The sequence below is a fragment of the Xiphophorus couchianus genome, chromosome 7 (genome assembly GCF_001444195.1).
Source record: "Xiphophorus couchianus chromosome 7, X_couchianus-1.0, whole genome shotgun sequence".
Classification (NCBI taxonomy): Eukaryota; Metazoa; Chordata; class Actinopteri; order Cyprinodontiformes; family Poeciliidae; genus Xiphophorus; species Xiphophorus couchianus.
The window spans coordinates 31,331,354-31,354,461 of record NC_040234.1 but is presented as its reverse complement, the minus strand read 5'-3'; the positions used below and the strand labels follow the sequence as shown (position 1 = coordinate 31,354,461).

Genomic DNA, 23,108 nt, shown 5'->3' with positions numbered 1-23,108 from the left:
TGTATTGTTGATGAATCATATTGCATGTGACTGAGCCAGAGCTGTTTGTAGATTCCTCCTCTCCATCCTGTTGAGCCAACAGACATGTGCCAAGTGTAGCTTCAGGCTATGAAAATATTGTCACGTTTAGGGGCCTCCGAAATGCATTTGATTTCTTTATCGATATGTTTCACATTCACACATTCATAAACATGAAAAGTTGCCATGATGTTGGTAAATGAAATTTTAACAGGTTTACACAGAAAATATGCAAAATTGAATTTGTTATGTATTAGTGCCCTGCATTTTCAGTTGGGCTTTTCTTGGCATATTTTTTTTAAATATTTTTTTGAAGCTCTGACATGCGACTTTAATTATGTTTTCTTTCCTAAAGATTATAATATATAAAAGAGACAATCATGTTCTGCACGTTCTGTTATTAAAACAGTATTTTGGAATCCGATATTTGAAACACTACAATTTTTCTCTAACTTATGCATCAAAGCAGATGATTTAATTTCTATTATACTAAAATAAAGTGCATTAATCAACATGCAGTTAGTTGAGGTGTTTCGAGACCATAAATGGCAGGGAGGAGTAATTCATTTGAATACATTCAATGAAAAAAAATATATATTTTTTCAGTATTTGATCTGAAGTGATCAAGGGAGCGTTAATCAATTCTGATGTCTGGTTAATTAATAGGTTAATTTCTCATATTTTACTCTCTTTTTTTAAAGAAGTACTTTAAAATGTAATTAAATCAATACAAATATCTACAGAAGAACTTATTAAACACACATTTTGGTCTTGTTGAAGATCTTTGTATGAAGAGGATTATGTAGGAAAGGTGGGTTGATTCTAACTAAATCATGTTGACTGATCTGTTTATTAACGGAGAATTAGGGAGTCGTTATTTTTCATTCATTTTGATAAATTTTGAAAAGTTTATTTCTGCTTTTGACTTGAATCCAATTGAAAGAAAATGGTATGATTGAGATCTCTGGCCCATTGGTCGTTTCAGTTTAGCCATTAGATTAAAGACAATTGTTTTTGGGTGTCAAAAAGGTTTTTTTCATGTAAGAGAAGATTCAAAGACCCATTATAGGAAAACATGGATATTGTTGAATTGGTACATGAATGGGAAAAATGAAAATACTCCAGAGCTTGATACGTAATGTCACCTCAATAATAAAAGAATGGATGTAGGGAGGCTGAACTGCTGTAGTAACCTTGATGATGAAAAAGAATAATCAACTCATCTTTGTGAATCAACAGTAGTTTGCTTCTGTTGCTGTGCTACCCAGGCAACGGGAGTATAATTGGTTGGGAAGTTAAATAGGGACAAATCTTATCTCGGTTATATTGAAGCTGAAGGCTTTAGACGGGTATTTCTAAATTGCGACAGATCCTGCATTAGTCAGTCACAGAAACAAGGCCAGAGTGCAGCGATTGCCACAAAAAATAATTAAGTGAAATGAAGAGGAGATGCAACATTTAGGCTTTTATTGTGCAACACCGACTTCTCTCATTTCTGTGGTCCTGTCATCCAATTCTGATTTTCTCTTTCTCAGGATATTGTTTTGTCTTAACTTAGTTTTATTCCAACAATTAAAAGGTATAAAATTGAACTGCAGATGTTCTTCAATACACAGTGAAGGAATTTTTTTCTGATTTTTATGAACTCAAAACAACGTAAATAAAAGAGTATGCTTATGTCTACAAGCTAAAAAGTTGAGTTTTGACACAGTTAGCAAGACTAAGATAGATTCTTACACCCTGTCCATCACCAGTCCATCAGAGGCCACACACATACACACGCACACGCCCTCACACCTACGGACAATTTATTGAGACCAATTAACCTAACAGTCATGATTTTGGAATGTGGGAGGAAGTCAAACGCAATCCCAGGGAAAACATGCCAACTCCCTGCAGAAATACCCAAGGATTGAACCCAGGTTAGGGTTCAAATCCCATCCTATTAAATATGTTAATTTTTCATTCATAATTGGCGTCATTTGTGGCTTAAATTTATAAATCTGTTCCTTTGTTACCTTCTTCTTTAACTTTAATTGCTGTGGAATCAATTATTTGATGAGTGTGTCATTCTGGATGAGGAACCTTATCAACGAACAGCTCCACATTGAATGCGGTCATTGAAGTCAATAACTTGATGTCAGTAACTAATAAAAGCTTACTTTGAATTGTCTTAAAAGCATTTAAATTATGTAATCTGGGTGCAAAAGCGTCATAGATGAAAAACACCCTCTTTGCTTCATAACATAAAAACAAGCTTTCCTGACCTATACTTCAGTTTCCTTACAAAAGTTAATTAACATAAGTCTCAGTTATAAGATATTGACATAATTTATCTAATTCAAGTATATTTTAATTTTAAAATCAATTAAAATTTTAAAATTCAACTTGCTGAAAATCTGAATAGAAAAAAAACCTTTTTGATTTCCAGTTTTGATTTGCTAATGTGTGGTCAAACTTCATGTCGGCTTTTTTTTTTTACTACTTAAAGTCCATCCAAAGTAGACATCTAAAGGCACAAGTGTGCAAAAGTAAATACAACTTTGACATCTTTTAGTTGCTTGACTTAAATCCAACATGCTCTTCCTCCTGTGAACTTTGAGGTTTTTTTTTTTTTTGCAGACTTGCTCCATGAATAAATAAAGACTTACTAGGGGTGTCCTGATCCAATATTAATATTGGAAATCGGTCTGTTATCGGACAAAAAAAAAGGACTATTGGATTATATTGCCCGCATCTAAAATCTCCGATGTACGTACGCTGATAGAATCGCTCTGCTCCAGCATTTAGTCCGCCCCCACATTTCTATCCATCATCTCTTGTGTTCCACATGCAGACCCATTGGTAAATAGTAAATGAGTCAATTGTTGTTGACTATTATTCTCTGTTTGAGTAATATCACTTAATCGTTAAATGTTTTCTAACATTCCAAACTATAAAGTAATAAAAATATGTGGGATTTGTGACGGTATTAGGTCAATATTTGTATTGGCCAATACATAAAGCTACGATATCGGTATCGTATCAGAAGTGAAAAAGTTGCAAATCCATTGCAGTTTGCTGTTCTTTATAACCTTTAAATTTCAAGTCTTAAAATTTGGACTGAAACCCCTGACTTATTGTGCAGACAGCATCAACTTTATTTTAAAATATTGGAAGCTGTTTCCTGAATTTCACATCTACAGCATTTCTGCAATATGCTCGCCTGAAGTATCCACTTGTCCAGAAACGAACACAAACAAAACATACAGCCTCTACCCTGAGAGAAATCGGTATATCTGAGACGAGGACAGGGATAACACAGGGAACAAGTGTGTGTGAGAGGGAGAAACAGGCAGGCTGGCTGCTATTTTCTGGGGTAGGCCATCAGGCTGCGAGGCAGCAGGGAGGGATAATAACAGAAGCTGTTACATTCTTGTGGTTTCTCTGATTTCAACATGAGGCAGGGGGCCGGCTCTGGCTGACTCATGGCCGCTCTGCCTGTTTTCTCTCTCCGTCAGCCTCTGTGCCAGCATGGAGGCTATTACCAAGAGGACAGCACTGGGCATCTTTTGGGCGCTTTAATATGAGACTCGTTGATGACAGGACAGTTAAAATGGTCAAAAATATGAACTTGTGGTGGGATTAAGTTCAGGATATGGTGGGGGTGCTTTTCCATTTGAGGAGCCAAAAGTGGCGTAGCTCTATGTTTGGTGGAGACACCAGATCGGTGACCCGTCGGCAGTCTAAACGGCAGCTTTCAAGGCTGTTTGTTGCCTGATGCATCAGCATTCCAGTTGGCAGAACAAAAAGGTTCAATGTTTCTGCACATTCAATGCAGCAGTAACATGTATGCGGTCAAGGTAACATGTTTTGTAGCTTTTGTATTTCTGTTCTGATTAATACTGTTGTTACAAGTTTGCAGAGTCAAACGACTCATTGAGCTATCGGAACAGTTTCCTGGATACAGAGCTGCTCGACTCTTCTTTTGTGAAATCAGTTTATTAAAGAACAGAATAAATGAAGCAGAATTGTGTGTGTGTGTGAAACCTGGTTTGAACGTGTCTTTGTGTGTATCAGATCAAGGCTGCAGATGAAAGTCTATTTTCATCAGCTCAACATTCACATAATTATTTTAAGCAGCACCGGTTTGAGCTGCTCTGTTGTCACACATTACGATCTGCTGTGGCCTATATGCTTAGGTTTGTTGGTATAGATCAGGGCTCTGCAACTTTTGTTTTACCCCAAGTCTAGCTAAATAAAACTTGTTTGGGTCAAAGTCTGCTTATAAGTTTTGATAAATATTTACAATAGAAAATGTGAAAAAAACACATTACTCTTTTAGTAATAAAAATACATTTTATTCTATGGGATATATTTCAGATTCTGAAAAAGTACATATTTTCCAACCTAATAACCAAAGAAGACCTAAGTTATATTACTGATTGTTTTGGAGTCATTGTTTTGTAGATATATGGTGCAATTATTCCATCAAAAACTGCTAAAATCTGCATTTGTTATTATATCTTAATTTAAATATATTAAATGGTTTGTTAGTAAGACCGACTGTGAAAGGTCCAAAGAGCAACTTGCAGCTCCAGAGCCGCAGGTTGCAGATCCCTGGTATAAATGCTAAATAATAACTGGAAATTAATTCATCTTTAATTGCGGAATTATAATCTTGCAAAGAAAAATCCAAACCTCTAACTTTTATATAATTATTGAGTGTGGTGGAAAATACTGTAATTTTGTGAGAAATAAAATTAGAGGTGTCACTATTTTTACTACTCATCACAACGCTTATAAGATAAACATAACTAGTGCATATTTTTAAACATATATTTAAGGTCTCAAGTAGATCAGAGCACCCAGAAACTTTTTTCTATGGTACAATTATATCACAGGGGAATATTTTGCTTAGACACTCTTCAAAATGGAGTTGATGTGTGTTGGTGATTAGGCAATAGCTTCTCACCAAAACTTCCCAATATTTAGAGTTAGAAAAATTTAAAAAATTGAACTGTAACAAAATTGTAGGATGGCCCAAGTTTATCTCTATAAACTAATGACCACTGTTTTCTATGACAGAGGACTGTGACGATGTGAGCTCATTTCTTCACCAAGGGTACATAGAAACCTATAGTACTAGGATGTTTTGAATGAAAATCTGGTGGCATCTGCCAGAAGACTTATACTTGGTTGCTGTTGAATCCTTTAGCTGGATAAGGATCCAGAACAAATGGCTAAATCAGTGCAGACACGGTTCACCAGACACAAACTCAACCGTCTTCTATAAGTCCTGTTGAAAACCTCTAGCGAGAAGAGATTATAAGAAATGACCCATAATATTACAGAGAGACTTTGCAAGAAGAAATGGTCAAAAATTCATCTCTCTATGCTGAAAATGAAAGGTTTTATCAGCTCTTTTTCAGTACAAGATGGTGCTACTATAATACGAATTTAAAAACGTAAGCGTGAAAAATGCTGTGTATCCCAGATGTGTGTGTTCTCTCCATTGAAAAACATTCAAGCTGTACTGAAGAAATTTGTTGCTTCTAGAATTGGATCACCTGTTCCAGTTTAGCAGAAAGGCATGAACAACATCAATTTTATAACGCTATTATTACTGCTCAGGAGAGGTTTTTTTTTATACCTTTAAACCTCTAAGCGTGAATGGGGTGGGGAACAGCAATAAATTGCTGTCTCAGTTCATCTTACCTTCGGCTAACCTTATTTTCTACAGCGTGGCAGCGGAGTATAGGCCCTGAGGTGAATGTCAGGTAGGCCCACGCTTTCCTGTTTTGGCCCTGTTTACCAACCACAATGTGTTCCACCCACCTCCGTCTTCTCATCCTCACCTCGTCGCACACTCAGTGGCAAAAAGATCCCCTTACACCTTCCCTACACACGTTTCTTGTTATAGGAGTTGCATGATACGTTCAAACAGGTTGTTGAATCAGCTTGGCTCCTGAGTTACATGTTCCTCTTGAATGGTGTGTGTTCCTGCAAAAGGCTCTGGATCTGCAGAAGTTCCTTTGAAATCCATCTTAAAAACATTATGGAAGCTGATCATTTTTTTAGGTAGATTTTTATATGAGGTCTTGAAGAGTTAATATTCTAAAAAGGTGTTGCAAAATACCCGAGTGTAGAGCATCCACCATAAATAACTGAAGCTACACCTTATTTTAATAAGATGCTAAATCTAAAGCAGCAATCTTCAGCCTTTATGAACTAAAGAGACAGTTCGCTCTCAAGCTAGCCAAAAAAAAATTAGAGCAGCAAATGTTTTGTGACTTTTTGAAAAAAGATATCTTATAAATTTAAATAAATGTGTACTTTAGGAAATTTGCCGTAATTCTTAAAGAACCACAATTTTATCTAAATTTTTAGGATTTAAAATAATTACAAATATAAAATTTTGCAAAAGAAATATGGATAGTTCTTTTTTCTTGTGGGATGGAAAATTATGTAAAATATAATGCCACATAAATTCAAACTAAGTACAAGAAAAATGGATTTGAAAGCTTATTTGTGATACTTTCAGTGTCATTTTGTGTGGAAATCCATTGCAAATATTGCAGGAAGCTAGAATTTTATGTATCTATTTTTAAAACATTAACTGGCTCTTTTTAATTTTTAATCAAAGTTATTAAGAGCCAGTTGTGACTGGAACCACAGAATTGAGACCCTTATAGCCTTGTAAGCAGCAAACAGAGAATAGTCTTATCAGAGAGAAATGTTTGGTCTATTATAAATTTTTTGTTTTGTTGAATACCTACATGAAATAATAACAGTCACCTCCCAAATAAGCACACAAAGGGGGAGAATATGTCAAGGTAACAAGTTGTATTTTGAAATATGAGCATAAAATACATAAAGAGTTCATATTACTTAAACTTATCCATTAATCCAAGTGCTGGTTGACAAATATAATACACTTTTTCATTTAGTCAAGGTAATGGTGTATTATTTTATAATTATTTTCTTTCTGCCTGTCGTGGCTTGACAAAGTGGAGAATCTGGTGATTGACTTCACTTAATCAAAATTGGTCTATTATTAATATTAACGTTGTATAAATAGTGGCACGAAGAAAACTTTAAGTTTACCGGATAATGCAGCTGGGTAGTAAAGTAATCTGACACCAAGTTTCCAGAAAAAGGTCATGATTCCTCTAAAGAGTTTCTGTAAATATCTATTGTTTCTGTTTAAATGTCAACGCCTGACTAATTCTTTCTGTCAGATTCGAGTAGGATGACAGACCGATGATTAAGAGCTGGGAGGACGATATGAAAGATAGGTTGATAGCTCTTGATCACTGGGTCCTCGTAGTGACCTCTAGTTTCTACAAGTTTCTAGACTCGTTTTTACAGTTCAGATGACACATTTTATGTGAATGCTGTCCTCTCAGATTGTGACAGATTTTCTTCTTCCAGTTTGGGTATGAGTCGGAGAAAATGCCGAAATGACTTGAATTTTCTCCCATGTGCGGAGTTTAGATTAACATAGTGCTGCCTCTCTCAAACCTATTGTTGTGCATTGCTGAATTAGGTATACATTCAGCTAGTTGGAAAGATTTTTGTTAGCAAAAAACACCTACGTGTGTTTTGGACACAAGAAATATGAAACCTGCCACTCATTTTGCAGTGTAGCTGTTTCTCAGTGGATGAGGCCTACTACTGCTGTTTGCAACCACAAGAAAATAGGCTATGGGACTCATTTCCTGTTTTAAGTTTCTGTCACACAGCGGAAAATTTACCACTGGTCCATTTTTTATGAGAATTGAGTTGCAGTCTTTGACTCCAATCTCAACTTTAAAGAACATGCTAAAAATCTCAAGTAAAATAATTTAATATTTTCACACATAACACTTTACATTTTGAACTTCAAAAGACATCAACTTTTCATGACCATTTTGCTTGTGTTTGAGCTTTTAAATGTCATAATTCGCCACTATTAAATTACTCCAATCAGAGAAAGCAAAAATAATGCAATAAAACCTTTAACACAAACCAGAGGAGACACTGTGGTGGAGACCAAACCAAATTTAGTCAAATATCAGTTAATATTACTTGCATAGCAATTGCTATGCTGTTGCTGCATGACATTATCAATGGAAATTTACCCACCTTTCCTTCACCACAACCCTGGCATCCTTTATGAGATGCAGCAGCCCAACCACTAACCATGTACCGGTATATCTAGGGTTGGTGTTCAGGGCAGTCAAAGGTTATCCAAAAGACTAGATATGTTGTTGGGATGGATAATATCCTACCTAATATTAAAGCATCTTTGAGTGCTCTAAGAAAGTGCTATATAAGACAGATGTCATTTATTATTGCAGCCAAGCTGTTCTTAGTGGCTGTAGTATTGCCCAGATTGATATTATGATGACAATTGCGATTCAACATGCTGAGCAGCTCTAATTAATACTGCAAAATTCAAGGTCATTTTTGCAATAATCATAGTATTTCTGTTTCTGTTAGAAATAAAAACAATTAGATCATGTTTTACTTTTATTTACTAAAGACTGTCGTATGAATCTGACAACCTAAGCCTAATTCGTTCTTGCTATCACTCTTTTTAAGCATTTCTTACTCACTGATTGAGTCATGGAGCAAGCGTCAACAGTAGAAAACCCTTCAAAAATGAATTTAAATGTCTCATTTACAATCCACTTAAAACTGTTCAACAGATTTGGCAAACAGCTTAAAAAGATATTACTTATGCGAAACAGCCTGCACAGACAGAAATCCCTTGATTTATCAGTGTGATGCTAAAGGAAACAGCAGTACAAGCAAAAAGCCGTGCAGTCATGCAGACAAGAAGCAAGCAGCATGAAGAAATGCTCATGCAAGGCACCAAGTTCGAACGTGGAAACTTTTGGTGTGGTATCATGGTTGTAATCGCTGTTCCACCAGGCTGCCATATTTATCAGGAAGACGACATTCAGACACACCCTTTAGCCCCTCAGTTAAGCGATTGCCATGTTTACAAGCTAAATGGAGAGGCTTGGTGTTTGGGATTTTGGTTAGCCATGTGCTAAAATATTATTTGGCTTGTATGTGCAAGTTGATTTGCATTAAACCATGATTCATGTTGCATTCAGTGGCCTTTTCAACTAATATGCCTTTGTCTTTGCCAAAATATGTCGAATGTTCTCAGCCCCAACAAAAACTATGGCCTTTAATTGTTTAAAAACTTTCATGCTTTAACTGTGCTAAACTTAGATTCAGTGCGAAGGAGCCTGAGGCAAATAATTCAGTTCATATTTCCAGTTTGTGTGCTCTAGTTGCTTGATTTAAAGACGACACAAAGGAAATGTTTTCTGGCGAGGTTTAAGGTGACAAACTGAGGTTTGAACTTTCCATTACTGATTGAATCAATTTTAAAATCTTTTCACTTAAAGGTTTAAGTTAAATCAAATATAAGTCATTTGCTTACTAATAAACTTACTTTAATTAAGAGAAATATCTCAGTTTGACATCTCGGTGTGAGGTTTTAATAAAATGATGTGTGATTGTGGCTGCCTAGATTTGGCAGTGTGGCTGCCTATCAGCAGAAGGGTGTGTTTTTTAGGGGGGGGAGGGTTGCTGCAGAACACCTGGCCTCCCTGCTGGCGGGGCAGGAATGTGCAAGATTGGGGTGGGTGCAGGTAGAAATCTGCCAAGTGCTCAGAACTCGACCCCCGGTAACATTTAAAGGTGCCGGCGTCAGCGGGAAAGCGAAAAAAATCAGGGGAATGTGCTGCTTTAATCAGACTTGCTTTTCTGTCTCCATGCTTTTCGGTTTCTCTTTGTGCGTGCTGGGAGGTGTGTTACAAGAGTGTGTGTTTGTGCACACGCGCTGCATACTGTACAAAAGAGGGCCTCTTGTTTTATAATTAAAGGAGCACTCTCACACCCTGCTCATATTTCTAATCTGGAGATTCTGTGTAGGTTTTCTCTTGTTTATATTTCTACTCTGCAGAATGTGCCAACCAAGTATCATCTTTTAAGTTATTTTCTATTTAATTAAGAAAAATCTTGTAGTTTACAAAAGCTGTGTCATACAGAAGCTCTCAACTAAAATGGATTTGCTGAAAAGAAAACTTGTATTTTTGTGTATTTCTTGCTGGGGTGCTCAAACAAATGTAAATGTGAAAGTTGTGCTAATTAATTTAGAGTACTTTTAGGCATGTTTCTTGCTATGTTAGCTGAAAGCAGGAAACCTCAAAAAGAGGGCTTTTCCCTCTTTTACTGTTGCCCAGCCACCGCTGTGACCTTTGTGCTGTACGTAAATTCAAAAAAAGTGAAAGGAGTGGAGGCGTTTACACACCATGAGGAGAAAGTTATGCACACTTGAGTTTGTTTTCTTACTTCTCTTTACAAATGTGGAAGGTTTTTCTTTACTAAAAACAGAAATAAGAAGTTAATATGTCTGTGATTGGAGCCACATCCCTTTAAATTTCATGTCAGAATCATTTGGAAAAGGCGTTTATCATTACAGATGTTCTCAACAACAAAAAAAGAGAATACCATGAATCCTTTTAAAACCTTTTTGACCTTTTTATATAACTTATGTTTATACCAACTGAAACACAAATTTGTAGGAAACAAGGCCCTCATGCCACTAAAGTAATAAATAAATTTCAGCTTTCCAAGTCTTATTTGTCCATTTTTTCCACTTTCTGCATCCTTTATCTGTTGTATGAACAGGCTAAAAAGTATTAAAATGATTAACTTGTACAAAGACATCAGTCAGGATCAAGGTACAAAACAAATTCCCTCAGCATTATGCTACAGAGCAGTGAAAACAGCCGTGGGGAACATATAGGACAACACCAACAAAACAGGCCACATGCGGAAAATGCTTTATGGATTTTGGTGTCAAACAACTCCAAGGTTGTTTGTTTGGCAGTATTCTGCATCACCAAAGGAAGACCGTACTCACAGGTAAACCTGGTGGTGGCAGCATCATAATCTGGGTTGCTTTTGTTTTGTTCAAGCTGGGTTTCTGTTTTTATCCAGTGTTATAAACCATTCCAATCACAGAAGGATTTTTTATTTTTAAGCTTTACATTTATCCAGCAGACTTGTTTTCACTACAGATATAAACAATTTTGAAAGGAGTTGTCACGGTCTAATTTTCCATGCCACATAAATCTGACAATTTAAGAGGGTTCTATCCAGTTTCGAGATCCAACAGTTGATACCCGCTGCATGAAAGCATCTTTCATTTGTGGGCGCTTATGATGCTATAAACTGTTGGAATGATCCAATATAATTGCTATACTGCTTTCAAGCAGCATTACAGAAACAGAAAAGCATAATTTTTTCCAAACACTATCATTACTTTGCAGCTTGAGTTTACTCCTCGGAGTCACTTAGAATATTAAGTGCGATAATAATTTCAGAAAAAGGGAAAATGAATTTGACTTAGCTTTAGGGGTATTATTGTGATAGACTAGCCAAGAAGAAAAGGTGAGATGGAAGCAAAGACTGTGTGAAATATCAAAAGATGTCAAAGAGCAGAAAGAAGCGTGGGAAGCAAATGTATGTTGACAATAACAAGGGCAGGGGAAGGGAATAAAAAGCTAATATGACCTGGATGACATAATAAACCTGTTGTGATGGTCAGAGGCAAGAAGTCGCGGATTGCATCTAAAGGAGGCGAACACAGGGCTGCTTCCAGAATGAGCTGAACGGAAGCTGCTACAAGCCTCAATCATCTGCATCGTTGATTCAGCAGAATCCTCTGTGACAGGTGTTAGGTTTCATGAATGGCTGTGTGTGTTTGCGTGCACAACCAAATGCCTGCTTCTTGGCACTGATGGCTACAATTTGCATAATCGGCCTACAAATCATACTGACAGTTAAGTCTGAATCGTTGGTCTTTTACCTTTATCAACTGATGGGTTGGTTATTTGAAATTATACTCATTGTGTTAGGGTAACCTCTTATCACAATGCATATTTTTGTTTAAGTAAAAGCTGGTCTTAACTTAATATAAAAACAGATTCCAAGTTCAACTGAAGTATGTAGAAAATGTGATGTCACCTTTTGGCATTAATGCATACTGAAGTTTAGTAGAGGCTGCGGGTTTTTGCGTTGGTTCCTTGGCTGTTTGCTCCGTCAGCATTATTATTTCATCTGATGATGCTTAATATTAATGCCGTTTTGTTTTGTCAATAATAAATGACTGGGGTTGAATGCGGCCACCTCAGCCAGGGTAGCATTACTCCCAGTTCCTTTGTTTTGGTCGTATGGGCGTTTTACAGAGAGAACTGAAAGTGAAGTGCAGTTTCTGAAACCAAAGCATGCATACTGTTTTACAACTGTTTTTATTAATTTGACATATAGTAGCCACACCTGAACCCCTTCTATAGGTCCCAGTGTGTGATGCTAACAAGAGTGTAATTTGGTATAATGAGCGTTTGACTCTGAACTTCAATCTTGGTAAGAATTTTTGTTTCAGACTGCTATGTCCTAGTTGAATATAGATGCTTTATTGTAGATCCTGCCTTCCAGCGACCATTAGATTCTATAGTCATCAGTGATTAAATGCATTCTGGTATTTGAACAGTTTTATTATCACCTATTGTAATTATCTATTTTTTTAATGTGCAAATATACGTACATATTGCTTTTATTGTACATTATCTTAGTCTTATTTATGGAAAATGGTGTTTAATTTAGACCTAATCAAATTGGAAAAAAAACACATTAAATTTTATTTTGTGTACTCAAAAGAACAGCTAAAATAAATGATTACACCTTTCAAAAAGCAAATTAAGACCGAATTGAGGTTTGTTTTTACATTTTCTGACTGTTTTATTGAAAAGGCAAAAGAGTTGAATGGAGTTCAAGTCAACCTGTCAATTCATTGGGCCAAAACAATGTCGACTGGACATTTTAAAGATAATAAACACCAAAAGTCTTTGTCACTTACTGTCGTATTTTGTTAAATTCATCGTCAGACAAAGCAGACATTTTACTCCTCTGAATCCACCATCAACCAACATTGTGTGACTCTGTTGGTAAAGTACACTTTACCACAGGAATACATAAGAAAAGTTAGTTCATTCTTTTTGGGTGTTTTCTGTTTCCACACAGATCTATAATTATTCTACATATAAACATTGTTTTATGTCTGAATAAATGCATTTTATTCTTCTTGCTGACCAAGTAGTACCATCTGTAATTGACCACCTGTTTGTTTCTGGCCTAGTTTTTGCTTTGTGAAACACTGTAGAGTGTTTTTATGCACAACTACTGTGTGTGTGTGCGCGTGTGGGGGTGCATATGTGTCTGTTTGTGCTTTTTTTAAAGCTAGAGTCTATTTATATATATTTCAATTGTTTCAAAGCATCAGCGCATTTGTATGCATGCCTTTGAGTTACTTTAAAGAAATTAGAGCATTACTAGAATTGTATGGGACAAATGAAGTTCATTTGTTGTCAGTCTACATCTGTACCAAGATTGTTGTTTGGCTTGGCTTTTTGTGTGCCTGATTTTAAAGTTAAATAATGCAAATGTATGTTTACATTATCTGCTAAAGTAAGAATGTTTGATGCAGAGCCGACAGGAAGGCTGCAGGGCTGTCTGCGATTGCCATAAGTTGAGAGAAGCCCACCGGTGAGAGAAGCTTTAGGGTCATGGGCTCTTATAGTGCAAACACACAGATTCGGACGTACGCAGATGCTCTGCCGCATGTTTGTAAGCTCTGCTGACTGCAGGAAGCAATAATGGCAGCATGCTTCCGGAGTTCCGGAGGCTTCTCTCAGGGGAGCGAGGCCGTCCTGTCCAGCTCAGCAGAGCAGCGCTGAAAAGAACACAGCAGTGCAGAAAATTATGGAACATTGTCAATAGAATAGAGTACAATTGAGAATGGTACAATACGACGGAACTGGAACAGTTTAAAACAAAAAACAAGAAAAAAAACAACTGAAATAGTTGCAGTAAGCAATTGTTTGCACAAAGAAAAAAAACACCCAAATGTTAGTTGATTTGTTACCATGCATTATTTTTCCTTCGGGCTTGTAAAATGCTCACAGTATCCAGTGTCATGTTGCATTTGACACAAAGTCTTAAGAAACCTGTTACAGTTTTTTAGTAGATCACCAAAACCTGTATGAGACTGTTCTTTTTTTTGAAGGTTGGGCGTACTTACACACACCTAATCGAACAAAATCCACATAAATGGATCTTTTCAAGTTTTATAAAAGCATGTTGCCTCTATCATTGCGTTTGTTTTTTGTTTTGTTTTTTTACATCAGTTCAATTTACATAACATCAAGAGTCCTGCACAGTCTAGATATGTTCTGGAAAATATTTCTATTCCAGACTTCATCTCCTTCCATCCTTCCATCCTAATATCCATTATCTTTCCAACTGTCTGTCCTTTCATTGATGAATCTTTAGAGATGGACAATTTTAATGTTACCAGGGGAAAGGTTATCTTTATAAGATTTGCACTGTATCATAATGACAGACTAACTGATTATGATTTCAAGCTTAGCTAGATGAGAGCATCAATAAATACCCACATAATTGAAATATGATTAAATGGAATAATTCTGTTTCGAGTAAGTGTACTACTACCTAATGTAACAGGTGAATTGAAGTAGCCTGTTTAATAATGTTTGTGTTGTATTTAAAGCAATATTTTTCAGGGATGAAAATGAAAGACAAGGTAATTTATTTTTAAAAACATATTGTCACTTTTGCCCCTCTTGAACAAATACAAAATATTCTAATACCCATATATTTATCCATTCGTTTTTCCATAGTCCATTCATCTAACTCTGTGTTTTTGTGTTCTTTCATCCATTTGTCCTCCCATCCAGGTTTCCTTCAATAATTTTGTCCATTTTCTGTTTGTCCCTGTTCCAACCAACCATCTCTTTCCATTCTCACTTATCCACCCTTCTGTTTGTTCATTTTATCCATCCATTATGTTAATCGATTATTAGGCCAACCAGCCAACATTCTTTTCTTCCTGCCGGTTCCATATTTAAAGTCTGAGCCATGAAGAAATGGCTGGAAAAGTACAGGACTTTGACATGACAAATATGTAGGAACCCTGTTAAAAACAGCCATTCTCTTCTAATGTTAGGATTATTATTCGGGGTTTTTTTGTGTGTTTTTTTTTTTTTTTTTTTTTACAATTCAGAGAGTTTGTTTTACATTAAAAACTGTAACCCAGACACATTTATGAATAACATCCACATCCTCCTCTATGTCTAATGCACAGCCCCTGTTGCTAGTTTGTCCCATTTCTTTTGTGCCACTTCAGACATACGATGATGCAACTTGGCAGAATTGGCCTGTGGCAACTTTGGATATAAATGGCTCATCCTGGGCTAAAGAAAACAATGTTTGTGATATTCATGCAGTCCAACTGCTTAATGATGACATGGTAAAATATATGATGATACATCTCGGCCAATAGTTTAAGGGGGCATTCATTCCAGTCCAGTTTAGTTTGCTTTAATCAAACTCTAGTTTATTTTCTTGGAAAGTCAAATCCATTTGCAGAGGTGTGAATCTGTTATCAAACTCTGATATGAACCAAAAAGGGAATTGTCGTCTGCCTAAAAACCTCTGTCTCAATTTGGTAGAAGTGAACTCTTTCGAATGTGTATCTGAATGCCAAGCAGACTGGAGAGCGCTTCAAGAACAGGAAGCAGGCAATAGCCTGGGTAAATGCAACCTAAACAAACGTGTCTTCTTTTAGCAAAGAAAAAACAGAAATCCTACAACTTTTAAAATCAGACGCTACTCCATTTTGATTCACATTTGGTGACGAAGGAAGTTGCGCTCATGCCTTGAGCGGTTATTGTGTCGTTTCCTTCAGTGGTTCTTGGTGCAATGCCACTACAGGTTTTCTAAAGGGTTTGGATCGTTTGACTCAGTGCAATGTGAATGTTGCAATCCTGTCCCTCAATCAAACAGAGTCTCCCAGACTGTCAGGTGTGAAAACACCCTTATTCAAGCACTGGATTAATTTTTAAAAATGGTTCTGTATTTAACCTTTTAATTTGAAGATGCTGTTAAGCAGTGTGAACATTATTTCCGGGGCAACTTGTCTGATTAAAGTGAAGCCATGTGTTGACTTCTCTTAACCCAAAGTTGATGTGACACTCCACTTCATTGTGCTCAGATGCTGTTTGTGCTCTGGCGACATTTACAGCGGGGGCTTGAGATGAGACAGGCTGATTACTGTGAGACAGCAGGAAGCAGTCAGACCACTAACCGTTAACAAATAAGAGTAAACAGTATGCCAAGCAGAGACTGTCTACTGCTCGCTTTACCACAGAGCCAATAAAGAAAAGGTCATTACTTTGATTTTGGATCACACTTTGTGATCAGATAAAATGATGAGTGGAGAAGCTGTTGTGAAAACAGATGATGCACCACGTGGATAAAGTCCCTCTTTACCCATTGAGTCCCATTCGTCATTGCGAGGCTTGCTCTGTTCTTCTTTCTGCATGGCTTCTTCTCAGCATCCGCTTCTGCCGGGCTGACCATCCCGCCGACAGCGTCACTGTGCCTGCCTGCCTTTGTTGGTACGCTTGCACATGTTTGTGGGTTCGTGCCTCTACTTCTGCATTTGTGCGTGCCAGATTGTTTATTTGTGGTTGTTCTGTTGGCGGGCAGAAGAGCGACATTAAAACCTGCACATCTTGCCAATCGCAGACGCATAACATGACACGAGCCAATATTATATACCCACTCCAAGTGGAGGTGGCAAGCTCTGTCGCCTGCTGTTATGAATCAGATGGATAGTGATGAATCTCATCCTTTCATCTATTTGTCACTTGATTACATCATAGTAATATTATTGTGTGCATGACACGCACATTTTGTAAAAGACATTTGCTCTTTTCCTGTGTGGGATTCTTAGCTGTGTGAGAATTTCTTCTGAGAGCAGCAGAGGTGTTTTGTACAACTGCTACTCACAGAAATGGCATTTTCCATATTCAGATGACCAAGTTTGTGTATTTTAGCATGTGAAATTTAAAGAATGTGTGGTTTTCAGACAAATAGCCCAGTGTCTACTTCCTGGGGAAAATGTAGCTCATAGAACTCATTCCTTTGGAAAAAAGATGGTATATAGCGGTAATAATGACAAAGTAATAACTAGGACTTCAACTAACAATTATTTTACAATGGATTAATCTGTTGTTTGTTCTGAAGATTAATTGATTAATCAGTCTTGGACGCTCATTGAAAATTCTTGCAGCATCTTTAGAGCTTGTTGTCAAACCCTTGGCAGTCTCTCTGATCACTTTGCATTTTATCTTATAGGGTGTTTTCACATCTGTTAGTCCAGTAGACTCGTTTCAATTGGGGTCCAAAACTGCATCATTTGTTACATGTTCAGCTGTTGTCTTTCACAGTGCACTGTTAAATGAACCAAACTATCTGAGCAACTTGTTCACCGCTTTGGCTGTGATGATGCTGCACCAAGTACAGCTAAAAGAAATGACACAAAAACCTCTGAAGAAGACAAAAACACAACTTCCTTCTTCTAAAAATGTAAACAAAAATGTAATGGTATCAGATTTTTGAGGTTGTAGGATTTCTCTTTTGTCATTGGATAAAAACAACAAGTCATTTCTCCCTTAGCACTAAACTCAAGTGTTTGTTCTAGTTGTATTTCTCCATAATACCCTTTACCGTTCTGCTTGGCATCTAGATAGTTTTAGGTGGACCAGAGTTCGCTTTTTTAGTCCACATCAGTTTTATTGCGCATTCACTTCTCCCCAATAAACCAGACTTTCTAGGCAATTGAACTAAACAGGGCTAGTCTGAAAGAATCCTTAGCCAAATTTGAAAAAAGTTTATGAAATGCCAGTGTTGTCCTGTATTTTTCTGAGTTACTCTGGTCATCCAAACAAGTTCACCCCTAAGCTGACTGCAAGATCCAAAGAAGTTTCCTAAAACCTTAAAATATTACAACATGACCTCATGTGAAATTGCATTCCTTCACAGTCGGAAAGAACGTGCACAAGTTTAACTTTTATGGGAGAGCTACAAGGAGGAAAATCACAAAGGTCAAACTGAAGTTTAACACAGAGAATGTAGACACAGAGCAAGAGTTCTGAAATAATATTCTTTGGACAAGTGAGTCTAAAACTGAATTATTTGGACATGTTCGTTATAAACTGGAGCTGTAACGATCCATTGAATGATTCGAAGAACTCAATTTTTAAAATTCCTTGTGACTATGTTAAACTACCGTGTATTTTACTATTTAGCATGCTGTGTTCCGGCAACGTAAGTATTTGTGTTGCGCAACATCCTCTTCTGCCAATGAGATGTTGATGAATGCTAAGGGCTTTAGCAGCTATGGAGCGGGATTCAAGGGACAGAAAGAAGCGCAACCAAGAAGCAGACAAAAATTGTCCAAAGTATGGGATCACTCTAAACTATATAGAAAAGAAAACCGTTTGGTTTGTGTACTAAAAAATGGAATTAGCTTTTCACAATAACAAATCCTTGATGCCAAAATGCGTCAGCAGGAAACATTCATTACATGCATCGAGATCATTCGTGGCTGCTAACAGATGGCATTTTTGTTCCCTTTGAAAAAGACTCAAACAATCATCTGATTGTTAGTGCAGAATCTAAAATTAATTTAGGCTAATATTACAGGTACTTGCTGATCAAGAAAAGTAATGACGTGAAAATAAATAAATAGATTATGAGGACTATCTTTTTAAGAATTCTTTTATACCTCAAGCTTGAGACTAAGTGATGTTCGAATCATATGAAATGTTTCCTTATTTAAAAGAAAAATAAAATAATTGTTTATTACATGAATTTTCACTTTCATATATTTCTTTTACTAGCTTAAGTGGCTACTACAGAACGGGACAATGCTTTACTTGATTAATAGTCAGAATAATCAATATATTGAAAATTTAAATAATTGTTTATAACAGCCATATTATAAACCAAACAGGGGAAAAAACCCTCAAATCAGCTTTCTCACTTTGTTTTATAAGACAATGTAGTGGAGAAATGCAACTGAATAAGGCAAGAAATTTTCCATCAAGTATACACATTTCTTTGCTTTAACATTTTGCAGCAGAAATATGTCTGTGATATAGTTTTTTTGTTTATGTTTTCTTGTTTTCTTTTCCTGGGTCCAAGGCCAGCAAGCCTTTACTACAATAACTAGATGGAATGATGTTATTATGGTACATGGAAGGTCACTTGTGAAAAGCACTTCATTCACCAACTTTGGTTATGAGCCATTATGGATGGTAAAAAGATGAAGTAACAGAAAGTGTGCAAGAAAGTATGCTCTGTACAGATGTATGATGTTTCGGTAAATGGGTTGTGGTGGATTGTTGTGTAGCGATTAGTGGGTATGCATTCTCGCCATCTGCTAGTGGTCTCTGAGCTTTGAGATAATCTGTTATGACAAGCCATTGGCATGCACAGTAAACCCTCAAGATGCACGGTTTATTAAAAATGAAGCATTCACTCACCAGGCTATTGGTATTCATATAGCAGCTCCCACTTCAAAAGTTTATAATATTCAGCAAAATGCAAAAACATTGTTCTGAACTATATAAACTGGAGTTTAGTTCTTGGTCTAGTCTTGACTTGTCTTGAATCATTTAGTCAGACATGGAGACAGTAAGCGTCACAATGTGTGAAACAAAGTAGTTTTGATTTGTTAATCCTGTAACAATGAGAAAATGAGACAGCTGCCATCATCTACCAGCCACTCACAATCATAGGAGGAGATATTATTCAGCAGTGTGGTATAAGATTTACTTTGAGTATTAGTAAGATTGATTCAAATTTGAATGACTAGTTGACATTAATTGGTTTTGGTTACTTTCCTAAATTGGACTGAATATTTTAAAAATACTTTAATCTTGTTTAATCGTATAGGACTACAGTCAAACAAATTTTAAAACGGTCCAAAAACATGAAATTAAGCATGTCATAATACTCACATGATAAATTAAATTGAGCTTGATCATTTCTATTCTGATAATTATTTATGGATTTTATTTCCTTTTTATTGTTTTTGGTTGTAATTTTATTTTGGATATTTAAATGTCTTCCGGTTGCAATGTGGGGTTAGTTAGTTTTTGAGATGGTGAGCTTGCATTATTACATCATTATCAATATATTACTGGAAAGGGGTCTCAAAACAGCAACATTATCATTTATTGCAATAATTATGGGAACAATTTATCATCTGATTAAGTTTGTTATTGTGACATTCATAGGTTTAATTGCATCATTATGCCATTATCAATACATTAGTTCAAATGGTTCCAAATGACAATATTATTGTTTATCGCAATAATTTCACAATATTTTCAACATGGTTTGCTAGATTTAACATAAGACTTAAACTAAAAGCTTGTGTCACTGTTAAAATCATCTGGTAAACAAAAACATCGGGGACATCTTTAACCAATAAAAGTTGGCATTTGATGGGTGTTTTTTTTTTGTCAAAAAATAAAAATAATTAGAATAATTATTTCTGCCTAATTGTAGTTGTGAGAACTGTTCCGTGTCATTACAAAATAAAATTTTATTTGGTGTAGTACAAAGATGCCAAACAATATATTTCTATGACTGTATTTTTGTGTTTTTATGATGTAAAGAACTGAATTGTTGCTGAAATGTGCTATGCAGATAATCTTGATTGATTGATTTTAACCCATGTTTTGCCTACGATATGTATATTTTCATTTTTTTCAAAACTTATGAAGGTTTGAGCTCGCCCTCTGATAGACATTCTTTTCTGATGAAACACATTCTCTGCTGCCTCACTGTACCTGCACAGGCTTGCATTTCTCACTGGCTGCCTTCACTGAGTCATTTGGAGAAAACTACAACACACTGTACTGTACATACACCGGCTATATCTTTTACTCTCCCGCATTTCTCGTTTGTTTTGCAACATGAGGTTTTGCATTGTTAGCAATCTATTTGCAGCCTAAATGTTACAGGTTTGAGCGCAGCTTAATAATCCAGAATTTTTCCTCTTTTTTTTTTTTTTTTTACCATTTCTCTAACACATCTTCTTCATCTTGTGCCTTGTGTTTGCTTGTTGCAGAGCCTGGTAGGAGCGTGATGAGCGCGCGCTTCCGCTTGCCTGCTGGCAGATCCTACAATGTCCGGGCGACGGAGCTGGAGCGAGACAGGCAGCACACACAGGTTGTGTGCAACGTGCTGCTGCTGGACAACACTGTGCAGGCGTTCAAAGTCAACGTAAGTAACCCAGTGCATTAATGGGATAAAAGCACGCATGAGCTATTTATCATTCAGACATTGCCACCTGGTTTTTATGTAATTGGTAAAGCCGTGTACAGGTGCTTGTTAATAATTTAGATTGTTATTTAAGAGGTAATTAATCTTAGTAATTGAGTTCAATAAGTGAAACTCAGTTTATATAGATTCATTATGCAGAGTACATATGGCAGGCCTTAATTTATTTTTATTTTATGACTACCAGCTAATGGAAACCCCAAGTTCAGTTTTTAGAAAAAGATATTACATGAAACCAAATTAAAACAGATATGTCAGACACTCACAGGTTTCTGTATGCACTCAGTATTTGGTTGGGACTTGTTTTGCTTGAATTACTACACCAGTAGAGCGTGGCATGAAAGGTGATCAGCCTGCCTGCTGTGGGGTTAAGTAAGGTCAACTTGCTTTAATAGCAGCTTTCAGCTCTTCTGAATTATTATTATTTTCTCTGGTGTTTCTCTCGTCTTCCTTTTGATAGTCCTCCATAGATTCTGTTTGAGCTGCTGGAAAATTAAATCTGCATCTCCATGCATGTCCCAACATTCTGAGAGCTTGATTTCCACGTCAAAAGGAAACGTTTTTCTAATTTGGAAAGAGGACACCCCTGATTTAAGTAATATATTGATTGTAGCATAATCATACAAGTTTGCCCTCTCAAAGACCAATACGCTTTAATTTTGTAAATTACACTTAATATGAGAAATGGAAGATATTTTAAATATTAAAAATAAAACTCGCTGGATCGGTTCGCAGCCGAGTGTGAAGCGGCCGGGATGGGGATCAGTGCCTCCAAATCCGAGGCCATGGTCTTGAGCCGGAAAAGGGTAGAGTGCCTTCTCCGGGTCAGGGGGGGTGTCCTGCCCCAAGTGGAGGAGTTTAAGTATCTCGGGATCTTGTTCACGAATGGGGGAAGAAGGGAGCGGGAGATCGACAGGCGGATTGGCGCAGCGTCTGCTGTCAAGCGGGCGCTGTACCAGTCCGTCGTGGTGAAGAGAGAGCTGAGCCAAAAAGCGAAGCTCTCGATTTACCGGTCGATCTACGTTCCCACCCTCATCTATGGTCATGAGCTTTGGGTCATGACCGAAAGAACGAGATCGCGGATACAAGCGGCCGAAATGGGTTTTCTCCGTAGGGTGGCTGGGCTCTCCCTTAGAGATAGGGTGAGAAGCTCAGCCATCCGGGAGGGACTCAGAGTAGAGCCGCTGCTCCTTCACATCGAGAGGAGCCAGTTGAGGTGGCTTGGGCATCTGGTCAGGATGCCTCCTGGACGCCTCCCTGGTGAGGTGTTCCGGGCACGTCCCACCGGGAGGAGGCCCCGGGGAAGACCCAGGACACGCTGGAGGGACTATGTCTCTCGGCTGGCCTGGGAACGCCTCGGGATTCCCCCGGAGGAGCTAGAAGAAGTGGCTGGGAAGAGGGAAGTCTGGGCCTCCCTTCTGAAGCTGCTACCCCCGCGACCCGACCTCGGATAAGCGGAAGAAGATGGATGGATGGATGGATGGAAAATAAAACATAAATAAAATGGATAATGACATCTCTGTAAAAAAAAACAACTACAACAAAACAACAAATTATCATCAGAATGAAAATGATCGAGCTTATTTAACTTTTTCATGCAGTTAATTGCACACCACAATATTCTTACTTTGCACTTCTCTCAAGACTGGGGCTATCCCTGTTGCTTTTCTGCTGCACGTTTTCCTTTCACTCAACTTTCCAAAGACAGTCCTCTATGAATAGTCAGCAGAGACCTTTTCTGTTGTCCCCTCAAAATTCAGTGTCTGCTCACATGTCAAGTTAACAGTCTTTCCCATAATCACAATAAGGCCTTGATATATCAT

At 37.1% G+C, this 23,108-nt stretch overlaps 1 protein-coding gene across 2 annotated transcripts in view; it reads left to right on the top strand.

Annotated features, from left to right (window-relative positions):
* The window catches only part of ptpn4a (protein tyrosine phosphatase non-receptor type 4a), an 80,480-nt gene that overhangs the window by 10,374 nt on the left and 46,998 nt on the right, over positions 1-23,108 (top strand). The window contains exons 1-2 of one of the 2 annotated variants that reach the window (XM_028023053.1): positions 20,948-20,966; positions 21,074-21,228. In XM_028023053.1, coding sequence (XP_027878854.1) covers positions 21,091-21,228 — 138 coding nt within the window. In that variant the 5' untranslated portion in view covers positions 20,948-20,966; positions 21,074-21,090. Of the gene's footprint in view, positions 1-20,947; positions 20,967-21,073; positions 21,229-23,108 lie in introns of those variants that run through there. The other variant, XM_028023052.1, reaches the window with a different exon arrangement.